Source organism: Aplysia californica, unplaced genomic scaffold (assembly GCF_000002075.1).
Source record: "Aplysia californica isolate F4 #8 unplaced genomic scaffold, AplCal3.0 scaffold00013, whole genome shotgun sequence".
In the NCBI taxonomy this organism is placed as follows: domain Eukaryota; kingdom Metazoa; phylum Mollusca; class Gastropoda; order Aplysiida; family Aplysiidae; genus Aplysia; species Aplysia californica.
In genome coordinates this window covers 1,598,677-1,611,551 of record NW_004797283.1, presented here as the reverse complement: position 1 = coordinate 1,611,551, position 12,875 = coordinate 1,598,677, and the positions used below count along the sequence as shown (strand labels likewise).

Here is a 12,875-nt window from a genome sequence, read left to right as displayed (position 1 = left end):
GAGGAGAAGAAGAAGAAGAAGAAGAAGAAGAAGAAGAAAAAGAAGAAGAAAAAGAAGAAGAAAAAGAAGAAGAAAAAGAAGAAGAAGATTCATAAAATAAACAAAAATCAATTGAGAACAAATGCAAAAAATGTTTGCATAGGTGAAAATGGATTAGAGTCAAATTAAAAACATTCTTTTTATTTAAGTCTTCCAAAGAGTTACATTTTCATCTGTCTATATATCACCATTAATAAATTGTTCTAAAAATTGTTGTTTGACCCTGCATTAAAGGGTGAGCAAAAAAAATTGGGGTTGCTCACTTTTCTTGCGACAGCAACAAAAGAATCCTACAGATTCTAATATAAAATCAAAATTTGATTTCATATTTTCCTATAAAAGCAAAAACAACTAGAACAAAATTACTGCCAAATCAAACACAAGACAACACTCCAGATATCAAAACCAACCTGAGATGACATTTCTCCATCAGAGAGAGTAATTTTTTTCCACAAGGCAGGGTGTCTGCTGACTTTACACCACTCTTTACACACCTCTGCCATCACCAGTAAAGTCTTGGTGTCCAAGTATGCAAATATACGGAACAAGGCAACCCGCATCTTATGCAAAATTTGACGATTCGCTATTACCTCCTCATCTAAATCTGCAGGAACAAAGAGAAATTTCTATTCATTAATACATTCACAAATACACAAGTTTTATTCTCCAATATAGAAATCTGGAGGAAATATGATGACAAACACTTGAGCACCTTACATAGCTTCTTCCATATTGGTCGTCCATATCTGCCTACTGTAGTCCTTTTACTTACATAGTTCAGGCAAATAAAGAGCTTTTGCCACCGACAACATGACTCTAAGATGTTCTGCGGGGTCGTAATAACAAGATTAAAATAAATAAGACCCACCACAGGAGGCAGAAATGTGTTTGGCACACACACTTCCCACCAACACAACCCTGCTTGACCTTGACTGAGTGTCTAATTGGCCTCAAAACACTACTTCTAACATTACAACCTTTACTCACTGACAATGACCTATATATTTGACCAGTACTGCTTAAGATACTGGTCATGGTGACAGAATGCAAATGACTATCTTCAAAACCTCAGGCTCATTATAATTAAAACACTATTCACCAGAAAATAACTATCAACAGAAAGCCAACCAGATAAAAAATAAAGAGGACAATTTTTATTTTTTTTTGAAAACTCTAAAGATGTATTCAATCTCTCACAAAGAAATCTTGAACCTGTTCAGAGGCAATTTATGTGAATTTTATGAAGATGAAAAAGTTACAAAAGTAGTTACAAATCAACTTTTAATTTAATGTACACTACAGAAAGATCATAGTATTATACTTGCCCTCTGTACCAGATGACATTGACATTTCCAGGAGAGTCTTTCTTGGAGGTGGTGCATTTCGTTGTTTACGCTGTTTCTTCTGTCTCTTGACTGGCACTTTCTTTCTCACAACCAGACCTCTCTGAACATGGCCCGGGGAAGCCAGTACCTCAAGATCTGTGTCCGTGCAGGCATCTACACTATGCTTCTCTACATCCTCAAAATCATGATTTGTGGATTCATCAGGTAACTCTTCTCCAGAGGAGGTGAGCTCTAGACTTTCATGAACGGAGAAAACTCGAGTTTTCAGTCTCTTCGCCGGAGTTAACTCAGCTTCAGTGTACTTTTTCAAATCCGGATCCACATCTGTCTTTTGCAGTGATTTCTCTTGTTCTTTGTTTGTTATTTCCTGATGATCAACAGCTTTCACTTTGTCAGGCTGTGGACCAGCAGCCCTAGGCGTGTCTGCACTTGAGACTGGATGTTCTCGATGACTGTCTCCCTGGCTAATCTCTTGGTTCTTCTTCGGCAGTTCCTCAGCAAGTTGTGGTTTATCTTTTCCTCCCACAATGCCTACGATGTTTAAATTTGGTGACACCTGAGCTTGGCTGACACTCTCCTTCCCCACATTTTGCGGCTGGTCGTTACTATTTAAATAATATGGTCCACTGTATACTGTACCACCATTGCCTGCCGGTGTCTCACTTCCCCTTGCTTTGCCTCCTCCATCTGGTAAATCTTGATCCTTGTCACAAGGAAGACTCGAGATCTGCTCACTCGTTTTGTCCGTCAAAGAGTCTGTTCTTGATTCAGTCACTGATATAGATGCAGGAGATTCCTCTCTAACCTTCGGCTTCCTCTCAAGAATTGAATTCTTCTTCACTATTTGATGATACTCAGGTTTTTGCTTTTCCTTTTCTTCTAAGGTTGAAATTGATGCATCAAGCTGAGGCTTTCTATCCAACTTTACAGGTGCTATCGCCTCTTCAACGACAGGAGTGGTTGATGTTGGTTTGAATCTGACATTTCTCAAAGAGGCATAACTACTAGATGACAAATTGGACTCAAGATGACTAACTTCAAATCCATGAGAGGTGTCCGATGCAGGAGACTTAAGCTGCTCTGGTTTTTTCTTTGACAATCGTTCAAGTCTTCGTTGAACCTCCCTTGCCTTATGTAAGGGACTTGACTCCCTAGACGTATCTGTTGTGGAGTAGTCATTTGCTTTTGTAAAAGCTTGTTCCCTCTGTGTTTTTGCTTTTGTTTGTGAATTTGGAGTTCTGTGGCTTGAACTATATTGCTTCCTTGCTGCTGACTCAACTGGCTTAGGTCCCAAGGATGTCAATACTTTCTCAACTTTCTCTCCAAGAGGAGCAGGTTGCGTGTTTGCCTTTGTAATTCTGCCGTAACCCTTCCTCTTAGGCATAGAAAGCAAAACATCTGCATCCTCCGATTCATCATGGGAGCGTTCTTCAATATTATACATCACGTCAGAGAAATTCTCATCATAGTCTGACTTATACTCATAAGCTGAAATGCTTCCTATATCAGAGTCTCCTCCTTTATATTTGAACCTTTCACCATTGTATTTATCTCTTCTCTTGCCATGACTATCTTTATCCCAAATAATACCATCTTCATCAAAAGACAGTTGAGGACCACTATCCCCGTGTTGCCAGCTGCTCCTCTCTTCTGCAGTCGGCTGTTCTGTCATCGCTGATGGCAGTGACACTTTGTCATTATAAGATCTGATCCCATTCTCTTGAGACAAAACATTCTGATATATTCTGTCAACCTCCAGTGTATTTTGAAATAGTGGTGGCCCGGGAGAGTTAAAAGGCTGTTGTAGTGTTGGATAGTCATTCCCATTTTGTGACCTTGAAGGAATACTTTGGGTACTGTGTAGAGGGGCAGATTGACAAGGATATTTTGACTGAAAGGTTGATCCTTGATAACTGCCTGGGTAATCCACTTTCTCAGAAAAAGTCTTTGATGGATCTAAATCAGGATAAGTTGCATGCTGGTGGGGCACTGAAAGTCCTCTGGCATCTTGCATTCCATTTCTTCCAGCATAACTCTCATTGTTCCATCTCTCCACCTTATCATTGTAAGTTTCGTGGATGATATTGCTTTGAGATAACTCAGGGGCTGTTGATGGATGTGTGTGTGAAGACTTCCAGTGACTGCTGTTAAAAAGAAACAGAGCTGATTTTCAGAGAGCAGCATTACAACAATGTATGAGGATGAATATGGTAAATATTTTTTATGACCAACGATAGTATAAACATATAAAGACTGAGATCCTCTCATACACGTCATCTGAAAGGCATTTTCTTTATCAATTACTCAAAAGAACAAACAGCTAAGTGAAATGTAAGAAAACATGATTTTATATTCATTCATTTCACAAAAGACAATAAGCTTTAACACACAGTAGGCCTATATTAAAAATACATCATGTACCACTTGTACTACAGGCTTCACTTTAACTCAATTCCCCTGAGTGGATGATGGGAGCATCCAGTGAAACTCCCCCAGTCCCCTAATAGATGGTCCTAGCATCTAATGAGATTGCAGAGTGCATGAAGTATTACTGCAAATGCAATCTCTTATGAATCTGAATAGGAATATTTTGGCTCAGAAGCGTTAGATAAACATATAAACTATTTCCTCTTTCACTTTGACACAGTTTTAGTCAATTTATGAACATTTTTCATACCCGTATTAAATACCCCTGTAAGGTACCCCTGTAAGGTACCCCTGTTTCTAAGGACACTGAAGCTGAAGCTTTGGATGTCACCAAACTTTGGCAGCCATCTTCTCGCAAATTTTATCTTTCACACCAGGAGACCCCCACCCCCTTCAATCACAAATACCTCAACTTCTATTCAAGATAGATGAGCTTTTTTTTGTTGCAAAATGCAAGACAAGTGAACAAGCTTTAAGATATTAATAACTCTATATTATGCCCAAAAACTGACGAGCGCTTGATTCCACTGCGCCACGACACATATGTCATGTGTGAATGTGTATAGATGTGTGTTGAAGAAAGGATGTGAAAACAGGTATGTGTGTGTAAGCACATGCGAGTGTGTGTGTGTGTGTGTGTGTGTGTGTGTGTGTGTGTGTGTGTGTGTGTGAGTGTGTGTATGTGTGTATGCATGTGTTTGTGAGTGGTGAAACACCAAATCAACATTACAGCATATGGACAACAAAGATTTGTCCTATTTTTTAATATTAATGAGAATAAGAGCATTTAAGTTTACCTTTGAAGGGGTTGAAAGTCTGGCTGGGGATTGTTATAATGTGACAGTCTCTTCAGTGGGTCAACACTGAGACTGGCGGGGTCAGGATTAGGAGAAGTATTCAGGCCTGCACCAGGCAATCCACTCAGGTCAACTCTGGTTTCTGTCATGGTGCCCTGATGTCAACATGAAAAGTGGACAACAGTAAAAATCTTCATTCATGGAAATTAAATGTTTTCACTTTATTGCAAGTAAAGCTGAGCCTGCTCTAACTGCCATCTGTCTAAGATGGCCACTTTTCCTCTCGACAAAGGGTAGTCATCTTTGAAAATTGTTACTGTACATAAATTTGCTAATGTTTATTTCACAAAAGAATCAAATACTACATCTTTACTCTTCTACACTGGGTCATAGACTGGTTTAGCATGTAGTAATACATGTTGCAATAATCTAATGTTAAAGTAAAAACCAAATAGTTTGCTTTTCCGCTACAAATAAGTGCAAACTGCAAACTGTGAACTTTAAAAGTCAATGGAAAAAATTTCTTTGGAGAATCTATAAAAAGATTCTCATCCTCTCTGACCATACAGACATTTTGACCAAATAGTGAAGCAAAGAGAAGGCAAAACAAAAATCAGGAGGGCAACAAAAAATTCAGTCGAGAAAACAAAGAAAAGAAAATGATGTTGTATAGGACTACATATTATAGGGACAGAATACCATACAATTAGATAGACTTGAGGATACTGAAAGAAACATAAACAGACCCCATCATAATCACCCAGTGCTAGGAAAAACAAAACAACCAACAGAAACGATCATTATCTTCGTCATCATCATCATCATCATCATCATCATCATCATCATCATCATCATCATCATCATCATCATCATCATCATCATCATCATCATCATCAAACATGTTTATCCTCATATTTATCAACATTTTAATTTAAAAAAGCAAAGTGTAAACAGAAAGCCTTTTTCACTTTTACTTTACTTTACCAGCCCTTGATCCCCAAAGCCTTTAAAATTCACTATTACCCAGTCCTGAAAAATGTTCTTTATGATTTATAGACGTAATAACTCCACAGTATCTATTCGGAGACGTCTGCGACCGAGATAGACCAATCAAAAGGCTTCGTGCCTCAAGACCAAGTAAAAAATCTGGGTGGTTACAGGGGGGCATGCCCCCTTGTTATAACCCGTAATTTGATATTTTGCAGTTAGTTAGGTTTGAAATTTTCTTGAAAATAGCTGACTTGCAAAAGTTTTAGTAGCCAAACTGCAGCAAACAATACGCAGTTTGACCCCCCAAAGCAGTGCATCTGTGTGCAGGAGTGCGTCTCCGAATAGTTCTTGGGTGCTCGCCGGAGACGTCTACGAATGTCTTCTGTCTAATAACTCAGTGTGTTATCCAACAGTTTTTAAAGCACAACTCCAATTTTGCCATCCACCTACTTTTCCTCGATTCATGGGAAATTTTTTAAGGAAAAATTTCTTACAGCTGTATGTTGGTAACCCATTTCAAGACACCCCTACTCAACAATTTCTTCTTCTTTTTTTTTTCACAGAACAGAAAAAAAGAACTTTCACTTGTGTCCTTTCTACTGAAAGAAATAATACAGAATATGATGCTATTTCACAGTGCGGTAAAAAATTCTTTGTGCAACTTATTGTATTCATAAACTATCAAACATACTCTCCAGCTTTTGCACAACGAGTTGTATCAATTTATCTTCACAGTTCAATATTTTTGTAAACACCTGTTAGCTGTATTCTAGAAAAGTCCTAAATAAATACTTATAAAAAATCCAAATGGGTGGTTTCTACAGATTTTGAAAGGTTTACAGCTAGAATAATATCACTTTTAAAAGCTAGTCTCCAGTTTTTTTAATCGTAACACTATCTTTTATTGAACACATGTTTTGAGAACCTTTAGTGCAAAAGATGTGTTTCCTAAAAAGTTAGTATATTTTATAACAAGTTTTGCCACTAAAAAGTGTCATTTGTTAGCTGTGACGTAGGCGACATGCATGTACAAAATGTATGTGAGAAGCAGGGAGTGCTGTGAAAATCCCATTTTCCATGTGGCGGAGATTTGTAATGTTGTGAAAAAAAATATGATTAAGTTAAGACAAACTAATACAAGCTGCTGTGCAAAGTATGGGTGACATTGATCGACCCGTTAAAGAGATATTTGAGGATAAGTTGCACCACAGATTTTAGACCGCACTACAGCGTCAGATTTTGATATAGAAATGATGTCAAACTATTGATGTCTTCTGCAACTCAACATTGGTATCAAAATAACCAGAGCACAGGACTGTGGTACACAAAAAAAGCAGGTGAAAACATCTCAGATAAAAAGGAAAGAACTAGACCTATTACACAACAAGAGAACGACCTTATTCACCCACAGTGAAATAAAGTAACATGCACACAACTTCAAGTGGGAAAACAAAGCTACCTTTGAGTTGACTAGCTTTCCAGCATTGCGTGCTTCAGCTGCTTTCAGTTTCTTCAGTTCTTCCTCAGCCCGGCCTGCTCTGTCTATCAAGTTAGAGATAAAAATTTCAAGCTTTGCTCTTGCTTCTTGTTCCTTCTCAGCTGTGTTGTTCAAAAAGGACGTCATTCTCTCAAGTTCTCTGAGCATAGGATGAAATTTAAAAAACAAAAACAATAGTGCATTAGGTTATAATTACTGTTCAGTGGATTCTACCATCTCAGATACACAAGAACTCAAATAGGTTGTTTTCAACTTAAAAGAAGCGCACTACTTATAAGCACCTTCTCGTGGAAACTAGGAAACAGAACTATGAATTTTTAAAAGAATCTAAAACTATCCAAACTAAGAAGATTCAAGACACTTCTTACAAGGCATGAATACTATCCACTTATTCAAACACAATTTCCACCATGTCCAAGTTGTACCCTTGAATAGCTGTAGGCTGTCCGAAAACAAAACCACATCATATAGAGTAAACTTTACGACACAAACATAAATTAATTCTCAAAGAAGATATCTAATCTACCTGTATAGCTGTACATATTTAATGTTAGCACACTATCTTTTACAAAAACTTGATTTTAAAAATGATAGAACAACAATACCTTCGGTACTTTTTCAGCTTCTCTTCTTTTTTCTTGATGGCATCCTTAAGTTCTAACTGCTCTTGCTCTTTCTCTGCAGCTCGGTGTCTCCATCGAGAAGCATTTTCTGCAACTTTGTCCTCCTCACTATCTTTTCTCCTCAACTTTGACCTCAATGCCGAAAGTTGATCTTGCAGTTCCTTGTTTTCTCTCTCACTTGAAATAAGTGAGTCCTTCATAAGTTTCACCTGGTAAATAAAAAATAGAAAAATTCATAACTATCAAGATTCACCATGCCATATGTGAGGCGTGCTGACAAAATAAGTTACTTCTCGCAATCTGCAAGTGGAGATATTGGCCAAAAATCAACATTAGGGTCAAATTTGCATATTTTCTATTAATGCCATATTTTTTAACGATAACCTGTCTATTATTATTTCATACTTATAAATTGTAAAAATTTCACCTTTAAGTGTGGTGAATCTATTTCCTTACGGCTTGAATCCGAAAAGTAACTCCTTTTGTCAGCACGCTTCACATATATTACAATTTAAGAGCTCTTTGATCAACATATAGTTTTTTTAATACAAAGGAGGTAAAATTCCACCTATAGCATAAACACAATTTAGCTGCAGACTGTAGACCAACAATTATGTGTAACAACAAACATTAAAAGAAAACACTTTCTTTACATCAAATTACAGAAAATGTAAATGAAACTTGCAAAAATCCTCTTGTGTTCTGCGTCTGCGGAAAGAAGCAACTGTGTTAATTCAATCTGATATTGCTACTGCAATCCACTTTTTTTTATCCCCCTCCCAATTTTTCTCATGTCACTGTGATCCATAAATCATAAACTCTTTGTCTCCCTGAGTTATTATTTTCCATTTTCTTCCCTTTAGCCCTTTACACACCACAGCCTACGTGAACATATCTAACATTGTTAAAAAGACAACACCGTTATGGGCGTGGTAAATGCTCAAAATAAATAACCATCACTGTCATTCTCTTTCTTAGATTCTCTTGACAAATCTTTTCTGCATTTCCTACTTTTGTGAATTCTCCGCCTAATTTACATATTTATTGATCCACATTTGCTTTCCACTAAGTTTATCATTTCTAAAAGACAGAGCTCTGTTCTCTCCTTGTTTGTAGACATTGACTCTCTTTTCACTTTCTTTTCTTACTTTTCTTCTTTTTTATTTTTTTTTCTTCTTTCTGCAGCATCCTCTTTACAAGAATGAAATACAATAATAAACAATTCCTTTTCTGACATTGTTTGTCCCATATATACTTCTTATATTACAAGCTAGTTTTACACCATCATTCATGTGCCAGAAAGGTGGAAAGGAGAACATTGTTCTTTGTGCTGTTTAGCACCATTTTTTCCTGTAATGAAGAGAAAAGAAATTAAAATGTGAAGTACGCTATCAAGACTAAATACCAATGACCCAGCAGGTTGCTGGTATGATCTGACTCGTCATAAGACCACAACATCACTTTAAATTGAAAAATAAAAAGTAGACATCTGACATACCTGGTCACTGTTAGACTCAAGCATGGACCGAAACAAATTTTCTCGGTCCTGAGCCAACCTGAAGCACTCATCTTTCTCTTTAATCAGCTTCTGCTGAGTTACTTTTGCCTCATCGAGAAGACTAGTTGCTGACTTCAGCTGGTGCTCCCTCTCTACCAAAGTTGATCTTAATTTTGCAAGACATACATCTGCTTGATTGTACAGAGCACTTGTCTCCTCTGAAAAAGAAACAATTTGAACAATTAAAAAGTTGAAGGAAAAAAAATATAACTCTGTAGGTATCAAACAGGGTGCAGTTCCTTTGATTCTCTCTCGGGAGTAGTACAAAGGACTGCCTATTACGGTTAAGAAAATGAATACATAATTTGTTATCCTGCAGCCATTGATCCCTACGCTATAAAGTACAGAGGATGAGTCAATTTTAAATTTAAATAACATTGCAGAAGGGTTTTCTATTTTTAAAAAACCCATAAAAAGCAGAAAAATCAATTCGCTCCGAAAGATATAAAAGATCTATCTGCTCACTGGACAACACAAAAATAACAAAATTGATTTTCAGTTTATAAAAAATGTCAACAGAATGAAAAGAACCTTGACCCAATTTGCATTTGAATAGCCCATTGAAACTGTAGGTAAAGTTAAGGAGCTTACAAGGAATACTGTAAACCTAAACAGAGATAGTCCTGGAGTAAAACTTTTATGGGGGCAGCGGAGGTGGTGAGGGATGGAGACATTACTTAGACTTTTTAATACAGAAGCACATTGGCTTTTAAAATAAGTTATACAGACAGACAACCTGGGGGTGTGTCACCAGCTTTTCAAGACCCCTGATCGGTGGATTGGTTATTTTCAGATACCTAGTCATTTCATGAAAGGCAACTGCCTTGTGCATGATGCACTGCAGGTAAAATTCAAAACTATTCCTTACACGTGTATAATAAACATATAAAAATATTCTGGATAGTCAGAACTAAGAAGAATACCAACGAAAGCTTTAGTTAAAGTATGTTCTTGAAAGGTCAGGGACACAACCCGGTGATAGGAAAATAGGTGATCAGGTAAAAATCAGTGGCATGGGGTAGTCAGGGAACGCAGAGGATAAATGAGACTACCCCCCCCCCCCAAAGAGAGATTAAACTTACCCATCAGGTCTGCTTGTTCTTTCTTGTATTTCTCTACATCAACATTAAGCTTATTCACAAGATCTACTTGGTCAACCAGTTCATCCTGTAACCTTTTCTTGTCAGTAGCGGCAGTTTGTAGCAATGCTTGCATGTCCTGCAGTAGATTCTGCCTATCGTTTTCCAGCCGCTGAGACTTCAACCTGACTTCAAGAAGTTCTTCTTCCTTCTTAGACGGCATTTGTTCTTGTGGCTTGGTATGCGGTTGGGCATTCACTAGATTACTAGATAATGAGCTTTGTTCACTGACTTCATCCGGAAATATGGCAGGACTTTTGTTCACTTTTTTATAATCATCATCATTGTCAGTAATTGATACCGTTTTCATATTATTATCATCCTCAATGTTAAAACCATTATTATCTTGTTCATTATGATGTAGATTGCCATGGTTACCTTTCATAACAATTAATTTAGTCTCTTCTATTTTTTCATTGAGGCTGTCCAGTTCTTTCTTTTTCTGATTCAATTCTCTCTGCAAATTTTCATGTTCTAAGTCAGACTGTTTTTGCAGACTATTCAATTTCTCAACATTGTTTGTCTGCTGGGTGCGAAGGTCTTCCATTTCTTCTGTAACAGAAACCAGTTTCTTCTCTTTTTCTTTCAAGTCTTGCGCCAACTTATTAATCAACTCTTGTTGTTGAGAAAGACGTTTTTCGGCAGCAAATTCTACATTGCTTAAAACATCTTGAGCAGAAAACAGTGAGTCTGCTGTTGCTCGCTGACTCGCTCTCTCCAACAGAATTTCATTAGACAAAGCCTTTACAGTTCCAGTAACATGTGCATCATTTCCACTCTCTTCTTGGGTTGGTATGATTCTACTAACAGTTGGACTCATCTCCTGAGGGATTCTTACGTCTTTAGTGTCATCAACAGTGTCATCTTGGAGGGTTTCCACAAGGACCTTTCTTAAAGCTTGTTCTACAGTGTCCCTAAGTCTGTCTCTCCCCTCACCATCATCTCCGTGCAGCTCATGATCATTTGGAGTTGAGGACCTCAGTTCTCTCTGAACAATTCTCTCAGCTGGGATCTGATTTCTAGCAGCATTTAACTTGTATTTGCTCGTCCGACTAGCAGGATGACCATATGTCCTAAAATTTGCTCTGTCTATGTTTCTAATCCTTCGTGCACCTTGACCAAAAGAGTCTTGATCATTCCTTGATCCATTTAAGGATTCATTACGTTTCCTTCGATTGTTCAACTCATTTTCTTTGTGTTTTTGAATTATTTGCTCAAGTCTCTGTGACTCATTGTTGTAAAGATCCATTAGAGACGATGAATCTCCAAGATTTGTGGCCCCTTGAAGGTTTGAAACGACTGCTCTGTGGCGAGGCTTTCCTGAGAGATAGGAGTGATCTGCCTCCAAATGACCTCTCAATTCACTGAGAGTGGCAAACTGAGCATTGTCCCCACATTTTGGGCATCGAAATGGTATGGAACTATCCATTCTGCAAACGTGCTAAATTCAGAAATCATAACAACGGGTTGGAGGAGAGACTGTACTGCAGAGGAATGCTGGTATCGTTGACATCCTATGACCTGTTGGTACAAACAAACAAAAACGCAGTCAGTACAAACAAGGAAGTGTCCACGAAGTCCTCATGTTGTGTATGTATATCAAAATAAGAGATCTGCCACTTTATTTTATCTTACACCGTCAGAGAATTTCACTGCCGGCTGAAAATGTCCAAATAGTCACACAAACACAGCAAACTGAATAGTGCTTCCCATTTTTGGGGGTCTATTTGGGCCTATTTAACATCATTAATCTTTCTTTTCCAGCCCACAAACAAAGCACATTTTTGGGTGGTGACACCACGAACACGACTGACTGAACAACAACAACAGCGCTCACACTTCCTGTCCGTTACGTGATAAATCGATAAAAACACTGCATGTAGAGATATATACACCTTGTCTTTCACTAGTGAATGCTTTGCTCAAGCTTTGCGTCATTCATCCCACCTTCTGTCATAGAAAAACAATAACAACAGGTAACCAAACGAAAGCAACGACCTTGCTGTCCACAAGGCAAATTTGTTATTGCCCTCTATGCTCGACAGAAAAGACACAAGAAGAAACAGCTAGCCAGCCAGTTCTCGGATGCTCACTCTTCGCCAGGACTAGAGTGGTGGTGTGTCAGAAGTCAGCACGGCACGGCATCCCACCCGTGCCACACCCACTACCGGCCCAGCTGCCGCACGCGTGTGCGTAAGTGGGTCAGTCATACCGTGAGTGAGTAGGCGAGTCGCGCCGTTCCGATGTCTGCTTTGTGAACACATGCAAGCGAGTACAATATAATATTATCGTTTTGAGAGGGTGCATGTCTGTGCATGGAGCCATGCGCATGTGCTTGCATGACAATGTGTGTAACTTCTCTCTCTTTCTGTCTCTGTCTCTGTCTCTGTCTCTCTGTCTCTGTCTCTCTCTCTGTCTCTCTCTCTCTTTCTCTTTCTCTCTCTCTCTCTCTCTCTCT

At 38.2% G+C, this 12,875-nt stretch overlaps 1 protein-coding gene across 1 annotated transcript in view; it reads right to left on the bottom strand.

Moving 5' to 3' along the window:
* LOC101851315 overlaps positions 1–12,664 on the bottom strand; it is a 24,196-nt gene extending 11,532 nt beyond the window's left edge. The window contains exons 1-8 of the mRNA XM_035970702.1: positions 12,416–12,664; positions 10,361–11,938; positions 9,219–9,436; positions 7,703–7,929; positions 7,059–7,236; positions 4,610–4,764; positions 1,365–3,529; positions 450–643 (exon numbers count right to left, since the gene is read on the bottom strand). Coding sequence (XP_035826595.1) covers positions 450–643; positions 1,365–3,529; positions 4,610–4,764; positions 7,059–7,236; positions 7,703–7,929; positions 9,219–9,436; positions 10,361–11,846 — 4,623 coding nt within the window. The 5' untranslated portion in view covers positions 11,847–11,938; positions 12,416–12,664. The remainder of the gene's footprint in view (positions 1–449; positions 644–1,364; positions 3,530–4,609; positions 4,765–7,058; positions 7,237–7,702; positions 7,930–9,218; positions 9,437–10,360; positions 11,939–12,415) is intronic.
* Positions 12,665–12,875: the final 211 nt, after the last annotated feature.